This window comes from Lithobates pipiens, unplaced genomic scaffold (genome assembly GCF_037356315.1).
Source record: "Lithobates pipiens isolate NorthernLeopardFrog02 unplaced genomic scaffold, aLitPip1_a1.2 Scaffold_18, whole genome shotgun sequence".
In the NCBI taxonomy this organism is placed as follows: domain Eukaryota; kingdom Metazoa; phylum Chordata; class Amphibia; order Anura; family Ranidae; genus Lithobates; species Lithobates pipiens.
In genome coordinates this window covers 619,068,044-619,089,599 of record NW_027507758.1, presented here as the reverse complement: position 1 = coordinate 619,089,599, position 21,556 = coordinate 619,068,044, and the positions used below count along the sequence as shown (strand labels likewise).

Genomic DNA, 21,556 nt, shown 5'->3' with positions numbered 1-21,556 from the left:
ATTTGGAGTGAGGTTCCCCTTAAAATCCATACCAGCTCTAAAGGGCCTGGTACGGATTGGGGGGGACCCCCACGCTGTTTTTTTTTTTCTTTTAAATTAGTTTTGTTTACATTCTACTGTCAGTGAGGAATCCTACTGAGAGCAGATGAGTCGTGGATGTTAAGGATGCTAGGGCCGCCGGATCCTTAACAACCAGCCATTCTGATTTCTGAATATACAAAACAAAGATACAAAACGAATTCCAGAATTCTGAAAACAAAATTAGTCCAGTATTGAGTCACTGGACCAATTAATTTTCAGAATGGAAAAGGTTGAGAAAGGCTGTATTAGTCTCAAACCAGCCAATATCCTCCAAAGAAAACATAAAAAAGAGAACATAAAATAAATTATGGAGGACTCGCACAGAATTCTATACAAATAACGCAAACTAAACAGCAGAAGATCATCAGTAACAAGCTGTGCAGCATGTAATGCCGGATGCAGAGTCTACAAGAAGTCTAATCGGTGTGTTCTCCTGGTGTGCAGCTAATCAGTGTGTTCTTGGTGGGAGTGGAGATGACCCCCATCTATAAGGATATACAGTACATACACACACAGCACAAGGCCGTGTTCACACTGTGAGATGTTTCTCAGGGCTGCAGTTCCTCTGAGCTCCACAATATGGTGATCTAACTTCTACCCAGACAGGAAGTCTATATAATACAGACAGGAAGTCTCTATGATAGACAGGAAGTGATGTCAGGTATAAATAGGAAGTTCCGGGTGAGAGGTGAGTTGGGAGGAAGTAGAGAGGAGACATTGTTGGAAGTGGCAGCAGAGGAGGTAATAAGATCTTATTTTCTATTTACACCCAGTAACCCCCCCCCCGTCATGTCCGTCCTCTTCCTCCATAGTCACTGTGATGTCTTTTATCCACCTTTTTATATATGTAATCACAGGACACTACAGGGGCAGACACCATCCAGAGAGGCTGAGCCTTCAGTCCTGGAATTACTGTTTATTATCCTCCTTTATACTATAGTCCTACTATACAAGATTTGGAGGTTCTTTGATACTCATACCGACCATTGAGGGGAAGCCCATAAAGATGACAACAAACAGCACTAAAAACTTGAGCATTGGTCAAAATTTTGGACTCTTCTACATTGTAGTGTGACTTTGATCTCAGCGTGTGTTATAGCTTTGGTAACTCTGCAAACTACAACTTTTAAAAATACAAGGGAAGCTGGTTCCTACACGTGTGCCAATTCCTACTGGGGGCAGCCTGACTCTTTTTCCAAGTCTGTACATCGTACGGACCTGACAGCGGGGGGGGTGTATCGTACACAATCTGATGTCTGCAGCCACTGGGATTGTGTAGGATGCTAACAAGCGGACTCCTGTGTCAGTTGAAAGCATTTCATTTGGTAGCTGCGCTTCTGCCTCGTTGCTCACACACCCTCTGGTATCAGTGCCCCGCCATGTATTCTGGGCTCCGAGTGCCCATCTGCAGGCCCAGGACCAACATTGCGGTTGGAGGGTGAGGGAGGAGAGCGGACACATTTCTGCTCTCCTCCCCTTCTTGCTGTGACCCGGAAACTAATGTCTATGACGTCACTTTCAAGTCAGCCTCTCTATATCCTCAGCTAACTTAAAGTGATTGTAAAGTATTTTTTTGTTTGCTAGGATGCTAGGGCCGCCGGATCCTTAACAACCAGCCATTCTGATTTCTGAATATACAAAACAAAGATAAAAAACGAATTCCAGAATTCTGAAAACAAAATTAGTCCAGTATTGAGTCACTGGACCAATAAATTTTCAGAATGGAAAAGGTTGAGAAAGGCTGTATTAGTCTCAAACCAGCCAATATCCTCCAAAGAAAACATAAAAAAGAGAACATAAAATAAAATAAATTCCCTATAAAAATAAAATACGTGTGCAAAAAAAAATAGCAAAAACAACTCAGGCAGTGAAAGGGTTAACTCCGTACATCCCCATCGTAATATTGTACAACCAATACAGTCCAGATAATTCTCTGTCTACAGAAAACCTGTATAGATCACATGACTCCTCAATGAGGATGGAGGAGGGCCGGAGTCACATGACTGAGAGGATACTAAACCTCACCTTGGAAATCATCTACCTGCTGACCGGAGAGGTGAGGAGGATTCTGGGAGGTCACATGACATCACTCTTATCTCTATTAATAAAACACAGACCTGACCAGAGAGGTGAGGAGAATTCTAACGTGATATTCCTATTGGTGGTTTTCCAATACAGAGATTTCCTCTTCTGAAGTCGGGAGATCATATGACCATCACAGTGCCTCCAGGTGACTCCCTAAAACCTGAGAGACACAACATGGAGAAGATTCTAGAAGTCACCAAGAAGATGATGGAGCTGCTGACAGGAGAGGTGAGCGGTGCCGGGAATTCTGGGACATTATCCAGTAACAGACAAGGGATGTGTCTGGATGGTGACTGTATCATTGTGTGTGTCAGGTTCCTATAAGGTGTCAGGATGTCACTGTCTATTTCTCCATGGAGGAGTGGGAGTATTTAGAAGGATACAAGGATTTCTACAAGGACGTCATGATGGACAATCAGCCGCCCCTCACATCACCGGGTAAGAGGAGACTTTATTGTAAAGGAGAGAGCAGTGCGGAGGATCCACCTAGATCCCCCATCATCTGATAAACATATAGAAACAATGTATTCAGTCAGTGTTTGTGTTTCCTACAGATGGATCCAGTAATGGGAACCCACCAGAGAGATGTCCCCGTCCTCTGTATTCCCGGGATTCCACACAGGAAGATCACACCATCCCTCACCATCATCAGGTAGATGAGGAACAATCACTGATAGTATCATTAGGATCTGTACATTATCTGCATTATTACCATTGATTTTTATTATATATTCAGAGTGGAGACCTGAGAGATTCTAAAGTTGAAGGTAAAGCAGAAGAAGAGGAGACATATATGAGGGATGATCAGCAGTCTATGGAGGAGGATGGAATAACGGGGACATTTATAGAGGAGGACACTTCTACAGAGATCAGCACAGGTGGGTCATTAAAACTAAATACATTACACACTGCTCACTGATTGTCCCAGAGTAGGGCAAGGACTGGGTGATATCGGCCTGGTCACTTTCCTGAGCTGAGTTGCCCGTCCTGTATGTCAGTGGTCATCAACCCTGCCCTCAGGGCCCACTAACAGGCCAGGTTTTATGTATTACCTTGGGGAGATGCAGACTAGAATACTGCAACCACCGAGCAGCAAATTATATCACCTGTGGTGTATTTCAGTTATCTCACAAACCTGGCCTGTTAGTGGGACCTGAGGACAGGGTTGATGACCACTGCTGTATGTCTCCCCGAATAATCTTCCTTCTCTGTGCTGCAGAGAATTTTTTTCATATCTAAACTTGATTTATGTGGATTCTGGGGTTCAGCTAGCAGGGAAATGTTGATTTTTTTTTTCTTCATGTTCAATGCTCAACCTAGGCAACTGGGATATGTTCCTTTGGGTCCTCTGCCTCATGCCCGGGTCTAGTAACTGATCTCTTGACAGAACAATTATCCCGGGGTTACTTGCTCTGTTGTTTGCTGGCTGTGCCGGGTGGAGAGATATGTAGATATTCACCAGCACAACAAGGATCATCATTTTCATCCAAACTGTTTTTATTCAAGAAAGATCCCATTGTAAAATGATGTAGTGCAATGTGTCAGAGCCACGCAGGACCCCTTCATCGGACATGCCTGTCGAAAGGGTCCTGCTTGGCTCTGAAATGTTGCACTACACCATTTTGTGACGTGATCGTTCTTGAATAAAAACAGTTTTGATGAAACTGATGACCCTTGGTGTGCTGGCGAATATCTACAAATTGCAAAGGTTCCCAGCTGGCGGTTGCTACGGCACCCGCTACCCTAAGAGCTCATTCCAGGAACATGTTCAATGGGAATATGCACTATGAGTGGAGGGCTATGTCTGTATAGTCTCAGACCCAAGTCCCTGAATGCAGTCTCAGGAGATGGGAGGCAGCGGTGTGAGACCTCTGCAACTTGTCTCAGATAAGTAAACATTTAGACTACTGTGGATTACTGAATACCAATATTGCAAGTACTGACCATAACACTATATGATTTATATTGCACATTGTGTAGTCTCTGCAATTTATACTCTATGGTAGTGGTCTCCAAACTGCAGCCTGGGAGCCAGAATGCGGACCTTTGCTTGCTTTTGTCCAGCTCTTGGGGCACTATTTCATCCAATGACACCAACAAAGGGAACAATTCTGCCCAATTACCCCAAAAATGGGGCACAATTACTACCAATAACACCAATGACAGGGCACACTTCCACCCAATGGTCCCAACAATGGGGCCCAATGACACCAATGATGGGGCACAATTCTCTGAGAGCTAATACCAGCCCTTTTACCCCAAGCATCATACACAGACAAGATGTTGAGGTGAAACCAAAGGAATTCCCTTCAAAATTAGGTCAACAATAAAGGCAAATATTTAGGCAAAACGTCACACAAAGGTTAGATAACAAAGTAAAGTTGACAGAAGGCTAATCCCATCATAAGGACCTCCAAGATTTAGACAAATTGGCCAACAAACCATGGGCGACTCAATTAACAATGGGAATTTACACCTAAACAATGCTTTAATTAATCAGGGATCACAGGCTGTCTGGAAACGCTATTCAAGAAGACCCAGAGCTGTCCAAATCTCATTAACCATTTTTTTTTTTTTTTTCACTGAGTTTCAATTGGCCAGAGGCAATCATGGCTTCCTTGACTTATAAGTGCAATAATGTCCTTTTGCATTATAATAACAGGACATCTTCCTAAATGCTTGTAGCTCCCTCAAATGCCAGTGCCCATAGTCGGTAGGCAATAGGCTACCCTGCAGTCCCCTCCAAAAGCCTCTGTCCCGGTTGAGTCTGTCACACTTCTCCCTCAACCAAAGTACACTAACTGGGTCTCAGACCTCCACCTGGTCTGGACGTGCGTTAGGCAGAGTGAACACACATAGTCAGTCCAGATGCCCTTCATTCTGGGCCACAGAGAGAAGTTGTCATTGGTATGTGTGAGAAAGAGGTTATGGAATCTCTTCCTTGTTGCCAGCGCTTCAGCGGGGTGGTCTGTACCATTCTATGGCTTGGTCTGCTGCTTGGGAAGGGGCCAACTGCTCTGGCTCCCTGAAGCCGTTAAGACACTGTAGGTGCTAGACAGAGGCCAGCGGCACTCTGCCCTATAGCCAACACTTCAGCTGGGTGGTCTTTACCAGTCTAGGGTTTGATCTGCTGCTGGAGAGAGAGGCCGACTGCCCGGCTCCCTAAAGCCGTGGAGACGCTGTAGGTGCTAGACAGAGGTCAGCGGCACTCTGTCCTGTTACCACTGCTTCAACTGGGAGTAGGAGCTTCACAACATCAGCTTGTCACTAGAGAGAGGGGCCACCTGCCCCAACTCCCTGCAACTTCAAAGTTGTTGCCAGTGCTGGACAGAGGTGGGTAGTGCACCCCCACATCATCCGCTCCAGCTAACTGTTGGGGAGGGAGTCCGGCTTCCTCCCCTCTCTGGTCCTTGAACTGCCACAAGGAGTGAGGACTGCCACCTCTTCTTCCGGACTGTGGGTCTGCCATTGGGGATGAAGGACAACCACCTTCTTTCCCTGGTCCCCTGGAACTGCTGTCAGTGTGGGGCAGAGGCCTGTAGCACTCTGTTCTGATGCCAGACCTTCTGCTGGGTTTTCAGAGCTGGGCAGCACTCTGGCCTGTGGCCAGTGTTTTGGCTGGAGGAGTTGTAACTTAGATGCTGCTGGCGTGAAATTCTATGTCGCTGTCAGTGATCTGGGAGAAAGGCAGACTGCTTTTTCTCTTAGGAAGGCTGAAGCTGCTGTTGCTTCTGGGCAGACATCAGTGATGTTCTGCCCTAATGCCAGCTCTTCCACTGGATGCTCACTGGGTTTTTCCTCCTGAGCAGAAAAGTCTACTAAATCCCCAGTCTCTGGAATTGCTAAAAATCCAGGGCATGGGCTTGTGGGCTTGTGGCACTTGGGCCCAATGTCATCACTTTAGCTTGAAGCTCAGTAAATGTTCCATCCTCCAATGAAAAGTCCAATTTAATGCCAGGCTTTCTGGGCTCTGTGGCTGAGGAGTGAGGATGGCTACTTCTCCTCCCTGATCCTTGAACTTCCACTGGGTAGATGAGCCGGCTGCTACATCTCCCATAACCCACACATAAAAAAAAACAGGCTCATCAAGGTGAGTCAACATATGCTGCATCCGCCATAAGTGCTCTACTTCCATAGCTGAAGGTGGGCAAATCACACTGTCACTCTGCCCCATTGCCAACACTTCAGCCAGGATTTCAGAGCTGTCAGCTGGTACTTCTTGATGGCCCCAGGCCAAGGTAGCCATGCACTGCTGCTGAGCAGAGTATAGCGGCCAGCTGTAGGCGATCTCCAGCTCTCATTCCTGAATGTCTAGGAACTCCAAATCTTCCTGTGCCCAGAGTACTTCCAAGACATTCAGCCTACAGTCTCTGTACTCCTAGATTTCCTCGAAACGCCACTCCAGATCGCTCCCAAAATCAGGGTCCTTCCTTGGAAAGCCACCTGTACAGCAGCACCAGGCTGCTGTAGCCAAAGCCTTCCATGGGGCTGTCATCCGCTGTCCATGGGCACACTGCGGCTACATTCCAGCCGAGGCTTCTGTAGCTCTCATCATTCCTTGTGTGCTTTTTTGTTTTTGTTTTTTCCTCCCAAAAACAGCATTTGCACTTCGTACTGAGACCAGTACCTTTCCTGGATGGTGGAGAGAATTTTTTCTCTGGTGGCCCCACTCACGTGCTAGCACCTCCTTCCAGAGTTGCTGGTGAACAGGATCATACCATCCCAGCAGGACCTGCATTGGCACTGGTCTCCTGTGCTGTATCCATATCTCTCACAGCCTCCTTACGAATTCCTCTTCCTTGGTGGCTGGTATCTCAGCCCAAAACATCACACAAAGGTTGGATAATGACGCAGAGTTGACATAAGGCCAATCCATCACAGGAACCTTATGAGTTATGCCGCGTACACACAATCGGACATTCTGACAACAAAACTGTGGATTTTTTTCAGACAAATGTTGGCTCAAACTTGTCTTGCATACACACGGTCACACAAATGTTTTCAGAAATTCTGATCGCCAAGAATGCGGTGACATACAACACGTACGATGAGACAAGAAAAATGAAGTTCAATAGCCAGTGCGGCTCTTCTGCTTGATTCTGAGCATGCGTGAACTGTGCGTCGGAATTGGGTACACACTCTGAGTTTCTGACAACAAGTTTTGTTTTTTTTGTCGGAAAATTTGAGAACCTGTTCTCCTCAAACATTTTGTAAATGTCCGATGGAGCATACACATGGTCAGTTTCCGACAACAAGCTCACATCCAACGTTTGTTGTCAAATTCTGAACGCGTGTACGCAAGTTGGCCAACAGACAGAAACAATAGGTGACGTAATTAACAATATGATATTAACACCTAGGCAATTATTTGATTAATCGGGAATCTCAGACTGTCCAGCAACACTATTCAAGAAGACCCAGGGCAAATCTCATTAACCAGCTTTCTTTCCACATACAGCTGCTTACTGAGTCTCAGGTTGGAGGAGACCATCATGGCTTCCTTGACTGTTAAATGTAGTAATGTCCTTTTGCATTATATAATGGGACATCTTCCTAAATGCTCGTAGTTCCCTCAAATGCCAGTGCCCATAGTCAGTATGCAAGAGGCTACCCTGCAGTCCCCTCCAAAAGCCTCTGTCCTGGTTGGGTCTGTCACATTTCTCCCCCCAACCAAGGTAGACTAACCAGGTCCCATACCTCCACCTGGTCTGGACATGCGTTAGTCAGGCAGACTGAACCCACATAGTCAGTCCAGATCTTCATTCTGAGCAGCAAGGAATAGCTGTTATTGATAGGTGTGGGACAGAGGTTGGTCTTGGTTGGGTCTGCCACAAGTAATATGAGAGTTTACTCTAATTCTGGGGTTAGTAGAGAGGATACGTATCCAAGCTATCATACAGGGGCCAAAGCCATAAAGTTGCAGTATATGAAATATGGCTATTCAACACTATCAAAGGCCTTGCAGGTGTCCAAAGAAACAATAACATGAGTAGGATGACATTCATGGCGGTATTGCAAATTTTGAAATGGTGTTCATTCTACTGGAACGACCAGTTAGAAAACCACCTCGATCTCCTTTCACCAAGTTCACAACCACCTTTTACTCAATCGATTTTGCCAATACTTACACTGGAATCTTTACATCCATAATTTGGCCTTTAGGAGTCACATTTAAGTGGAGCTTTGTGAGATTTTCAAAAGAACAATCAACACTTTGCACATGGAGGGAGGGAGAACACCTGCATCCAGTGCCTCATTGAATGTACGAAGAAGAAAGGGACTCAGTAATTGTTTACATGGAGCACACCATTTAGCCGGGAAGCCATAGTGGCCTGAAGTTTTGTGAGCAGGTAGTGCTGCCCAGCTCTGTAAACCCAGCAGAAGGTCTGGCAAGGTCGATCTCCTCCTCAATGGAAAGAGGTGCATCCAATTCCCCACTTCTACAAGACGAGAGGGATACCAGAGCCAAATACTCATTTGTAAAGCTGGCCGTAGGCTAGCTTGAATTTGTGGGAGGAGCCCGGGTCTATATAGCCCTCCTTCCCAGCCAGGGTCAGCATCGGCTCGAGTTCTGGGTTAGCGACGTCATTTTTGGTAGCCCAAGGAGAAGCTGGATAGAATTTGTCTGACTGTCCATGCATTCGTTCGGTCCCCTGTCTGCCCGAAGAGGGAGTTGCAGTCACTCTTGGGCATGCTTAATCATGCGATGAGAATCATTCCGCAAGGCAGGGCTTTTGTCTCCAGATTGTTGGCACTCTTGCCCCTTATTCAGGATGTGGACGCATGTGTCAGCTTGCAAGCTGATGCACGCGCCGACTTGGTCATGTGGGACCAGTTCCTGCGGGACTGGAATAGTATTTCGTTGCTCGTTCCTCAGCCTTCCAGCTCTTCACCCAGGGTGTTCACTTATGCAGCGGCATCAGGGGGGTTTGCGACAATGTGTGGGGTCGAATGGCTGGCCGGCCATTGGCCCCGGGAGGTGTTCCAGTTGCCAAAATTTTCGCAAACTTCAGCATTGTTTGAAATCTACCCAATTGTGGCAGTGGCGGTCACTTGGGGGCCAGTCTGGGCGGGAAGTTCAGTCTTTTTTTTTTTTTTTTTCACAGACAATCTGACCACTGCCAATATCCTCAACAAAGGCAGGTCAGGGTCCCTGGTCATCATGACCTTCGTGTGCAGATTTGCTTGGTTGGGTTTGACTCACAGGTTCCATTTTCAGGGGGAATTTATCAGCGGGTATTTCAACAGGGCGGCCGATGCATTATCATGTTTTAAATTCAATCATTTTTTTTTTTTTTTCTTGCAGGACTCGGAAGCAGAGCGGGTGGGCAAGGCGGTCCCTCCATTTTCCCTGCTCACCATGGACTGACAAGGTTCTGGGCACAGGCGATCGGTTTGGCAAACGCATCATTATCCAGCAACACGTTCAAAGCCTACTCTACGGGTTGGAGGAAATTTCTCAGCTTTTTGAGGCGTCTTCCTTCCAGTGGTCCATGGGATATCAAATCTGTAATGGCGTCTGCGGCATATTGCCACAGTGAGTTGGCTTTGTCCGCCAGTATCATTAAGTCATATCTCGCAGGTGTACAGCACTTTAAGACCCTTCTAGTCTGTTCATTTTTGCTGCTCACCCTCTCAAGGCCTTGCTGAGGGGTATTCTGAAATCTCTGGTTCAAGCACAGGCTTCCAGACTGCCCATATCGGGTCAGATGGTCCGGGATATTTTGGATTTGCTGTCATCATCTCCTTTTTGGTGTATGTCCCAGTCTGGTGCTCAAAACAACGGTATACTTAAGTTTGTTTGGGTCCCTCAGACCAGGGTAGGTTTCCTGGGTATATAATCATGCACCTTTCCTGTCCAAGAGCAGTCTCAGCGTTCCCGGATCATTTCGCCCTGCAGCTCAACAAAACTAGACTAGGTCAGGGTTACGTGGTCAAGTTTTACGGTACCAGTAGCAGGTTGTGTCCACTCCAGCTACTTGATTCACTTGCCACGTTTTTGGCTACATCCCCGCCAGACAGCCCTTTGTTACCATTTCCCTCAGATCCTCTAACGTCCAAACAGTTCATGGCACAGGTTAGGATCCTAATCGCAAAGTTAGGCTTGAACCCAAAACTATTCACTGGCCTTTCTTTCAGAATTGGGGCGGCATCTGCTGCTTCTAAACAGGGGGTGCCTCCTTTCATCATCAAGCACATGGGGCGATAGAGATCCTCCCTGTTTTTAGCAGGTACATCCCTGATCTGCATACGGAGGTCAGCAGGGCGTTGGCCTCTTTGTTGGATTGATCTTTGTTATCTCAGTTCTATTAAACATTCTGTTTTCTCACCTACTCATGTGTATTTTGCCCTCTCTTCAGGTATACCGACCTATCAGGCCAAGGTACAATGCAGGTCTTGGTAAGGTATTACTCATGTGTCAAGGAGGGCTCTGACTACAAGTTTGGAAGGCTGGCCATAGGCCATCCTGAATTTGTGGGAGGAGCGCCCCGGGTCTATATAGCCCTCCCAGCCAGGGTCAGCGTCGTCTAGAGTTCCGGGTTCCCACCCTCCCGGTTCCCACAATCTTTTTTTCATTTATACTCCGTTCATTCATACAGGGTATGCCCTCTTTTCAGGTATACTGACCTATCAGGCCAAGGCACAATGCAGGTCTTGGTAAGGTAGTACTCATGTGTCTAGGAGGGCTCTGACTACATATATAATTGTTTATCAGAGTATTGAACCATGGTAGCATAAAGGTCAGTATAAATACAGGAAAGCATCCAGAACCTTGTGAAGGGCAGTGCCAATCCGCCAAGTAGGTAATTGAATACGGAGGATAGAAGTGGGGATGGATTCAGGCCTAGCTAACTAAGCAAGTAAACGGGCAGCTTTGTTACTATATGCAAACTTTTTTTTGGGTAGCATAAAGGCATCTTCTTTGTAGTAAGGTTCAATAACTGGAGCTCCTACACTCTGCGTTTTTATACAGCCTTGTCTCGTGTGTGTGTGTGTGTGTGTGTGTGCGTTTTGTGTGTGTGTGCGTTTTGTGTGTGTGTGTGTGTGTTTTGTGTGTGTGAGTCAGGGTTGGCAACATAATCCATTTTCCGGTTGCAGCATTGCAGTTTCTAATTCCTCAGTAGTAATAATCTTTTTATTTCTATTTTAGTAGATGGACGGGAGATGAGGAAAAGCTCAGAGGATTGTCTCACTTTGTCTCCAGACTGTAAAGTAGAAGATGAGGACATCACACAGTATAGTCCAGGAGAAAACCCGACTACCTCAAATGTCCATCCGGCACCACACAGTGTAGATGGACCATCGTATTCCTCTTATCCTGAGGAACCTCAGACTGTGAGGGTCGGTGCCGTCCTTCCAAAGGGTAAAAGATTTCCCTGTACTGAGTGCGGGAGGGGATTCCAATTTAAATCCCAACTTAATTTGCATGAAAGATCTCACACGGGGGAGAAGCCATATTCCTGTCCTGAGTGCGGGAAATGTTTTTCACATACATCCCATCTTTACAGACATCAGAGAACTCATATAGAGGAGAAGCCGTTTTCCTGTCCTGAGTGCAGGAAATGTTTTGTAAATAAATCAGATCTTGTCACACATCAGAAGTCTCACATGGGGGAGAAGCCGTATTCCTGTTCTGAGTGCTGGAAATCTTTTTTACAAAAATCTTCACTTGTCGCACATCAGAGATCTCACACAGGGGAGAAGCCATTTTCCTGTCCTGAGTGTGGAAAATGTTTTTCAGATAAGTCCAGTCTTAATCATCATCGGAAATTGCACACAGATGAGAAACGTTATTCCTGTAATGAGTGTGGGAAATGTTTTACAAGGAAGTCCCATTTTCATAATCATCAGAGATTACACACAGGGGAGAAGCCGTATTCCTGTTCTGAGTGCTGGAAATCTTTTTTACACAAATTTGAACTTGTCAGACATCTGAGGTCTCACACAGGGGAGAAGCCATTTCCTTGTCCTGAGTGTGGAAAATGTTTTTCCGCTAAGTCCAGTCTTTCTCATCATTGGAGATTGCACACAGCTGAGAAACGTTTTTCCTGTAATGAGTGCGGGAAATGTTTTACACAGAAGTCCAATCTTCATATTCATCAGAGATCACACACAGGTGAGAAGCCGTATTCCTGTTCTGAGTGTGGGAAATGTTTTGCACTAAAATCAGTTCTGGTCTCACATCAGATGTTGCACACAGAGGAAAAGCCGCATTCTTGTCCTGAGTGCGGGAAATGTTTTTCACAGAAGTCCAACCTTTACAGACATCAGAGATCTCACAAGGGGGAAAAGCCGTATTCCTGTCTTGAGTGCGGAAAATGTTTTTCAGAAATGTCCTACTTTCATAAACATCAGAAATTGCACACAGGTGAGAATCTGTATTCCTGTTCTGAGTGTGGAAAATGTTTTATCCAAAAACCAGAACTTGTCATACATCAGAGGTCTCACACGAAGGAAAAGCCGTATTCCTGTCCTGAGTGCGGGAAATGTTTTTCACAGATATGCCATCTTTCCAGACATAAAAAATCTCACACGGGGGAAAAACCCTACTCTTGTCCTGAGTGCAGAAAATGTTTTGCAGAAAGGTGGCAACTTCGTAGTCATCAGAGAGTGCACACCGGGGAGAAGCCGTATTCCTGTTCCGAGTGCAGGAAATGTTTTGCACAGCAATCAACACTTGCCTCACATCAGAGATCTCACACGGGGGAAAAGCCGTATTCCTGTCCTGAGTGCGGAAAATATTTTTCACAGAGGTCCCATGTTTCCAAACATCAGAGATCTCACACGAGGAAGAAGCCAATTTCCAGCTGTGTCTGATAGACTTGTTCCTCACTGAAGTCCTGTCTTCCTGTACTTCGGGGATCCCACACAACCCTCGAGGTGTATTAGTGTCTTAAGTGTGGGAAATGTCTTCTATATGAATGTTGCTGGACATCACAGCTCTCATGTGGGGAAGAAGCACACCCTGATATACACCTCAGATATACTCCATGGCTGATCTTCATCATGTAAGAAACAGTTGATAAGGAGATCGGAGATCACCAAAGACATGGATGAAGTGTTGTACCCTGTTGGCAGTAGCAAAATAAAAATTGAGTCATTCCCTTTCCTTGGCAAATTTTGTAGTGTACGCTTTCACAAACTCTTAGAGGTCTATTTAAAAAAAAAAAAAAAAAAAATATTGTTAAAGGACTGTAATCAGCATTCTCCCAGCTGTGACAAATGTTGGCTGGTTTTTATTTCATACAGTGATTTCCTATAATCTTTGGCTCCATCTGTGGTCATAATGTGATATTGCTCTATTTTTCCTGATTGGGGGGGTTCAGGAGAAATACCTCATTGTGGCCACTGGATGGAGCTGATCACAATAGGAAAACTGTGTTAAATTATGGCTAGAATTCATCACGGCTGGGCAAATGCTTATCACATTCATCAAAAAAAAAAAAAAAAATACTTATTGACCCCTTTGCTTACTATGTTGGTTATGGTTTCAGAATAGTATTCATGTACTTATGAATACAGCACACCATAAAGGACATACATTTATTAAACCAACAATATCAAACAACCATTTTAAAAAGAAAATGCCAAATGTGGCTATTGCATGCCACTAATTATCTTAGAAATTAGGTCCATTTAATGGTCTAATATGGCATTTTACATTTTGAAATAAATGGAAACCATGCCCATGGAGCCACCCGGGACTGGCTGCTGGACTACTTAGTGCTATAGACAGAACCCTTTAATCCTGGATCTTCCTCTGAACTGTACTGTGAGTGGAGCTTGATTGTTCATCTGCACTCTCCATGTGGATGGTGGCTGTTCCAGGTTAACCATGAACTTGTTCAAGATTGTGTGTGGTTCTCAGCTGCAAGCATGTTAGGCAGCTCTGTTCTACTTTTGAACTGTTTTGGTGGTGTACATTTGTTGTTTTTTTTTTTTGGATGAAGATGGTGCCCAGTAGAGATATATCCGGGGGGGGGGCATGATGGGGAGCTGATGGTGGACCCAGGATTGTGGCTTGACCAGAGGCTGCTTCTCTCTGGAGAATGTGGATGGAGCTGAGCTTGTGTTTGGTATTTGCCAGTTGTAAAAGACCAACGGTACTGGTGAGAGCTTGGTTTCACTGTGGATACTGTAGTAAACCTCTAGGGGGATTTGCTGCCAAGAACCTTGTCGCCTACTACTTATGCAGTACACTGGCGTACCAGTTTCTGCATGGAAGTTGCAGAGTTATTTCAGCTGGCTGGAATGCACTATGGTCCAGTGAGCACTTCTAGCACTGTGCAGCAAAAGAGCTGATTGCATCTTAGGGCCGTGTCTGAAGTCAGACACCTTTTTTACTTGCGGCCATGGAATAGGAGCCATCAGAGGGAAGCTGGAGGCTTCTGCATCAAACAAGGTGAAGCATACAATGGAGAAGCCAGCAACAGTGGGGGTCCTAGTGGCCTGTATAGCAGAGCAGCCAGAAAATGTCAAGGGGCCAGAGCTGAGCCTGCTGGGGAGGAGGAGTCAGACCCTGGGTTCATCAAGGAAGTTAGTGGTGATGATGTGACTGGGATTTGTCCAAGGAGTTCCAAACAGAGTGGTCCTGGTGGGGGTGACAAGGAGATAAAAGGGCCTGCCTTTTAGTTAATGACCTTGAGGGAGCAGGACAGAGCAGACAACCCACCAGTACTTGGTGCAGGGGGGCTGTATCTAGAGCAAGTGTACTGAGAAGGAGAGGCTGAAGCATTCCCAACCCGCATTCTCGCACGGGCCTTCACTGAGGATAAGGCATTCTGAGTTCCTCTGGGAAATGTGGACAGGACAAAGCTACCAAAGTTCTCCAGCCTCCAGAAAATTGTGCACAAATGGGTAGCCCTAGAGGAGAATACGACTACCCCCTACATGCCAGTGGAGATGATGGACAAGATTGAGGAAAAGCATCAGGGCTGGTGTAAAAAGGACATCTTGAACTTTTGAGTGTTCTCAAGCCCTACGGAAATTTTAGTTCCACCAAATTCTGGCAAAGATTTTTAGACACTTTAAGAGTAGGTGGCGCCTGGGGGAGATTTATTTACAAGATGGGTGGTTATGCAGATGGCTAGCCAGAGGGCCCAAATGAGGGCAATTAATATTTGGGGTTGTGGCTGAAGTATGGTTTAAGTACCTGACCCCAAATTTAAAAAAGTTGGGTATAACGCCTTTGATGGTAGCCACCCCCACAGCAAGCTGGCCATCATGAAAAGGGAAGAGACTGAACTGTTGACTAAGGCAGGGGGAAACTTGGCTTCCCGTTAAGGATGAGCCACATGAGGCTATCATTTGGATTTAGAGGAATATCTCCCTCAGCTATCCAGTCAGGCTGAACATTTGTACCTTTTTCCAACAGTTGCTTCTTTTTTTTTGTTTTGTTTTTTATGCTTTTCAATGACTTCAGTTTGTTGGACTTTGAGTCTCACAAAACTTGTATGTACATAGACTCCATGCCATTATTGTTGTGACCTGGATAATTCCCTGGTTATGGAATTATTGCTGTTGGGCAGAATGAAAAGTATATTAGTGTTTAGTTAGGGTTAGTTAGATAGGATGTATCTTTTTTTTGCTTATTCCAGAAACTTGGAAGATTGACTATGGGGCAAGATCATTGTTTGTTTAGAATTACTTTATTGACATGCATCTATAGTGAGAGTGCAGGGCTTGTTTCACGGGTCCTATGGTACTAGTTAAAGGGGTTGTATACCCCCCTAAAAAGAAAAAACTGTAAAGCAAAGGCTCAAATACTTGCCTTAGAATGAGGCCCCTCGCATCGCCTCCCAGTCACCGCTGAGGGAGCTGGTATGTTCCCTCAGCGTTTCTTCCTGGTTCGCAGCTCTGGCCACTCACCGGCGCTGTGAGTGGCCTGAGCCGTGATGGAGCTGCAGCAAGGAGCCCTGATTTTTCCGGTAGCATTCGCCGGACCTTCAGATCGCATGCGCCACTGATGTCAGTGGCTGCATGCAAAGTGAATATGTCCTAAACCGTACAGGTTTAGGAGATATTCATTTTAACTTCAAGTAAGCCGTATTATAGGCTTACCTATAGGTAAAAATCACCTACAGGGGTATACAATCACTTTAAAGTAGGATTACTGATAGAGATGGAGGGTCATCCTTGCAGGGATAACGCTTCATACACTGACACTGTGTTTTGTTGAGCACTTGTTTAACGCCTTTATTGATATGGACTGTAATGTTTAATTACTATTAAGCTGTTGATTTCCCCCCCCCCCCCCTTGTCCCTTTTATTAGTGTGATACCTATTCTGTTAAAGTTCTACATCAATAAACTTCAAAAAGACATCACCTAGACTGTTTTCTGAGCCAGTGTGAGTGAACTGTTTGCTGTGTGCATGGCTGCCTCCGCACTGAATAGGAAATCCAGTGCCCCCTCCGGGGGTCAGTGCTACATAGCAGATAAATGGATAGATCTCCTAGCAATATTACCACCAGGCTGCAGCTAGGAGGCGCTCTAATGTTTACAGTGTGACTGCAGGAGAGTGATGCCAGCTAGTTCATACTAACTCTCTCAATGCCAGAGCTGTTTTTTGTCCACACATGTTATAATGCACATTTTAGTACACACGGTCGGACATTCCTACAACAAAATCCGTCGGATTTTGTCCGAAACTTGTGTTGCATACACACGGTCGAACAAAGTTGTCGGAAAATCCAATCGTATGTAACATGACTACGTTATTTCGTTACGACGGGACTACGTTCAGGCTAGTAGTCAATAGCTTTGGTCTAAGAATTTGATCTGAGCATGCGTGGCACTTTGTCCGATCAGAATTCTCTACACACAATCAGACAAAGTCCGATTGGATCATGTTGTCAGAAAGTTTTATAGCCCAGCTCTAAAATTTTGTCGGTCGGATATTCCGATAGAAACAGTCCGATGGAGCCCACACACAGACGGATTATCCGACAACACTGTCCGATCGGACGTTTTCCGTCGGAATGTCCGACCGTGTGTACAAGGGCTAAGAGGGCAGGTCAAGTGATACAAAAGGTAATAACCGTGGGGGGTGAGTTGATGAAGAAGAAAATTAAAGTATAGTTGTTAGGTAGAGGCAAGATAGGCCTCTCTGAAGAGAAAAGTTTTAAGGGATTGCCTAAAAGGGGATAGAGTGGTCTAAAAGGGGATAGAGGTGTAGGTGGACAGATTGGGAGAGGCTCTGTAAAAGTCCTGGAGGCAAGTATGGGAGGAGGTGACGAGGGAGCTAGAGAGCAGGAGGTCTTGGGAGGAACAAAGAATAATTTGGTTGGTAATTTGAGAGTGAGTTAGTGATGTAGCTGGGGGCTGAGTTGTGGATGGCTTTTGTAAGTTATTGTTAGTACTTTGAATTAAATTTGTTTGGTGAGTGGCAGCTAATGGAGGGATTGGCAAAGAGGGGTAGCAGACACTGAGCAGTTTGTCTATTTAGAGGTAAGCCAGTGAGGAGGGAGTTGCAGTAGTCGAAGTGAGAGATAACCAGGGAGTGGATCGGGAGCTTTATGGTTTATTTCGTTAGTAGGGTATGTATTTGAGATTTTGCAGAGGTTAAGCGGCAAGCTTTGGACAGTGATTGGACATTGGAGAGTTCAGAGTCCAGGATAACGCCTAGCACCCTGGCATGCAGGGATGTGTGAATGGTCGTGCTATTGCTCTTGACAGAGAAGAGGCACATGGAGAAGGAAATAGGTGCTCTGTTTTGGACAAGTTGAGTTTTTTGAGGAAGTGGTGTGACATCCAGACTCATATGTCTGTTAGTAAATTAGTGATGCGTGAAGAGACTGAAGGAGTGAGTTGAGGGGTGGAGAGATAGATTTGGGTGTCGTCAGCATAGAAATGATCTTGAAGTTCTTCCCAGAACCCACAGATAGCTGCTGGTGGTGTCTGGAAGAACAGGGAACACTGCTAAACATCTTCTGATCCTGCCCCAAATTCAATCAATTCTGGAGAGTGGTCCGGAGGATTGTTAAAAATGTAGATTATGAGGTTTGGGAAGACCTGGCCTTCTTTCTTTTACGTGTTTTCAAACATTCCAGCTAAAATATACAAAGATCTATTCATCTCCTCAATGCAGCCAAGTCCTGTATTCCTCTCACTTGGAAGAACTCTCAGCCACCGACACTTGGCTTTTGGCTTAACAGGGGTGAAGACGCAAGTAAAATGGAGGATCTCGTGCTTGCAGCACAACATACACATGAACGGTATTCCAAAAACTGGACAATGTAAAACATGTTTGTCTTCTCTGAAGAGAGGAAAGCTCTTTTTGACCTTTAAGCTACTGACCAACACAAGCTCCTAGGGATAGCAGCATAGGGGTTATTAATCCAATAACCCCCCCCTCTCTTTCCCCCCCCCCCCCCAAAAGATCTTTCTTTTTTTGCATCTCTTGTTTCTTGTCTACCTGGCTTGTTCTATTTTCCTCTTTATTTTTAAAAACAATAAATAAGCTTAGGCAATTTTTTTTTTTCTTCGTTGTTGGACTTGCACCATATCGGGATCTCAGGAAGGGAATGGAGATTTTTATGCCGCTTTTTCTATCTCCATCATTGGCTGTTCCCTTCACTTGTTTTTATTGTATTATTGTGTATGACTCACTATGTAGGTTGTCTTGTTGACATGGATGCTGCCTTCTTCTGGTTAAATAAATTATTTGAAAAAAAAAAAAAAGATATTGAAAGCCATGGGAGGCTATCAGCTGCCCCAGGGAGGAGGTGTAGATTGAAAATGGGAGATGTTCAAGAAACAGAACCTTGGGGGACCCCGATGGAGAAGAGAAGAGGAGTGGAGGAAGTAGAATTGCAAATGACACTGAAGGTGAGGTGAGATAGCTAGGATGAGAGCTAGCGAAGAGCAGAGTCACGGAGACCAAAGGTATAATGTTTTTTCGAGAAGGAGGAGGTGGTGGTCAACTGTACCAAAGGCAGCCAAAAGGTCCAGAAGTAGGAGTACAGAATAGTGTCCATTGGTTTTTGCTGTTTGGGAAGCAATTTGTGAGTTTTAAAAGAGCAGTTTCTGAGGACGATATCCAGATTGAATGGGATAAATAAGGTCATTCTTAATGAGGTGGTCGCTCATTTGGTTGTAAACCAAAAGTTCAAGGAGTTTAGAAGAAAAGGGGAGCAAGGACAGCTTTTTAAGTATGAGGGTGACTAGTGCACATTTAAGAGAGTTGGGGAAGATGTCAGAAGAGAGCGGAAGAGATTGAGTGCTCAGTGTAGTGGTTCCTTATATTGGTGACCAATGAGAGAAGGATCCCTTATAGCAGTGGTCAGTGTAGCGGTCCCTTACATTGGTGACCAATTGGAGAAGGACCCTTTACTATAGTACCTGATGTTATAATCTCTTACATTGGTGACCAATGGGAGAAGAATCACCTTATTATAGTGATCAGTGTAGTGGTCAGGGGCGGACTGACAACTCATGGGGCCCCCGGGCAATAGAAGATCATGGGGCCCCCTTGGTCTCCACACTCAAGCCAAACCTGCACAGGGAGACACTGGAGAGAGAACATACACACAGGGGGACACTAGAGGGAGAACGCACACACACAGGGACACCAGAGGGAGAACGCACACACACACAGGGGGGGACACTGGAGGCAAAACGCACACACAGGGGGGACACTGGAGGGAGAACGCGCACACACACACAGGGGGGGACACTGGAGGGTGAACACGCGCACACACACGGGGGGGACACTGGAGGGAGAAAGCACACACACACACACAGGGGGGGACACTGGAGGGAGAACGCACACACACACACGTGGACACTGGAGGGAGAACGCGCGCACACACACACACATGGGGACACTGGAGGGAGAAGGCACACACACATGGGGACACTGGAGGGAGAAGGCACACACACGGGGACACTGGAGGGAGAAGGCACACACACAGGGGGACACTGGAGGGAGAAGGCACACACACAGGGGGACACTGGAGGGAGAAGGCACACACACAGGGGCACACTGGAGGGAGAAGGCACACACACAGGGGGACACTGGAGGGAGAAGGCACACACACAGAGGGACACTGGAGGGAGAAGGCACACACACGGGGACACTGGAGGGAGAAGGCGCACACACACAGGGGGACACTGGAGGGAGAATGCACACACACAGGGGGACACTGGAGGGAGAATGCGCACACAGGAGGACATGCACACAGGACACACACGTACACAGCACAGGACATGCACACAGGACACTTAGGCCGCGTACACACGGGCGGACTGTTCGCCCAACTTTGTCCGCTGAACAGTGTTTCAGCGGACAGTCCGCTCGTGTGTGGGCTTCAGCGGACAGTCTGACGAACAAAGTTTTTCGGAATTCCCGTAAGACGGTCCGCTGAAACTTGGTTTGAGCGGACAGTCCGCTCGTGTGTAGGCTAGTTCGACAAACTAAGTGTCGCGCATGCTCAGAAAGGATTTACACGGCGAAGGTTGCATTGCAGTGTATTGGACGTCGTATTTTTCGTCCCGTCGTACGTGCCGTTCACGTCATCGCGCACGGTTTCAGCGGACTGTTCGTTCGTCGTGTGTGGTCAAGTCCGCTCATGCAAATTTTGAGCGGACTGTTTGTCGGATTGTTTGACAAACTAAGTTGGGCGAACAGTCCGCCCGTGTGTACGCGGCCTTACACAGCACACAGGGGGACACGCACACAGCACGGGAGGACACGCACACGGGGGGACACGCACACAGGGGGACATGCACACAGGACACATACTTACACAGCACAGGACATGCACACAGGACACTTACACAGCACACAGGGGGACATGCACACGGGAGGACACTGGAGGGAGAATGCACACACACAGGGGGACACTGGAGGGAGAATGCACACACACATGGGGACACTGGAGGGAGAATGCGCACACAGGAGGACACGCACACAGGAGGACACGCACACAGGGGGACACGCACACAGGGGGACACGCACACTGGGGGACATGCACGCTGGGGGACATGCACACAGGACACACACTTACAAAGCACAGGACATGCACACAGGACACTTACACAGCACACGGGAGGACACGCACACAGCACGGGAGGACACGCACACAGCATGGGAGGACACGCACACGGGAGGACACGCACACGGGAGGACACGCACACGGGAGGACACGCACACGGGAGGACACGCACACAGGGAGGACATGCACACAGGGAGGACATGCACACAGGGAGGACATGCACACAGGGGGACATGCACACAGGGGGACATGCACACGGGAGGACATGCACACAGGACACATACTTACACAGCACAGGACATGCACACAGGACACTTACACTGCACACAGGGGGACATGCACACAGGGGGACATGCACACAGCACAGGGGGACATGCACACAGGACATGTACA

The 21,556-nt window shown here is 46.6% G+C and overlaps 1 protein-coding gene across 2 annotated transcripts in view; it reads left to right on the top strand.

Moving 5' to 3' along the window:
- The first annotated feature begins 768 nt into the window (after positions 1 to 768).
- The window catches only part of LOC143989423 (uncharacterized), a 50,540-nt gene continuing 29,752 nt past the window's right edge, over positions 769 to 21,556 (top strand). Inside the window, exons 1-8 of one of the 2 annotated variants that reach the window (XM_077489548.1) lie at positions 769 to 822; positions 2,025 to 2,137; positions 2,260 to 2,394; positions 2,481 to 2,604; positions 2,721 to 2,818; positions 2,903 to 3,044; positions 9,473 to 9,703; positions 11,318 to 12,937. In XM_077489548.1, the coding sequence (XP_077345674.1) occupies positions 2,054 to 2,137; positions 2,260 to 2,394; positions 2,481 to 2,604; positions 2,721 to 2,818; positions 2,903 to 3,044; positions 9,473 to 9,703; positions 11,318 to 12,937 (2,434 nt within the window). In that variant the 5' untranslated portion in view covers positions 769 to 822; positions 2,025 to 2,053. Of the gene's footprint in view, positions 823 to 2,024; positions 2,138 to 2,259; positions 2,395 to 2,480; positions 2,605 to 2,720; positions 2,819 to 2,902; positions 3,045 to 9,472; positions 9,704 to 11,317; positions 16,420 to 21,556 lie in introns of those variants that run through there. The other variant, XM_077489547.1, reaches the window with a different exon arrangement.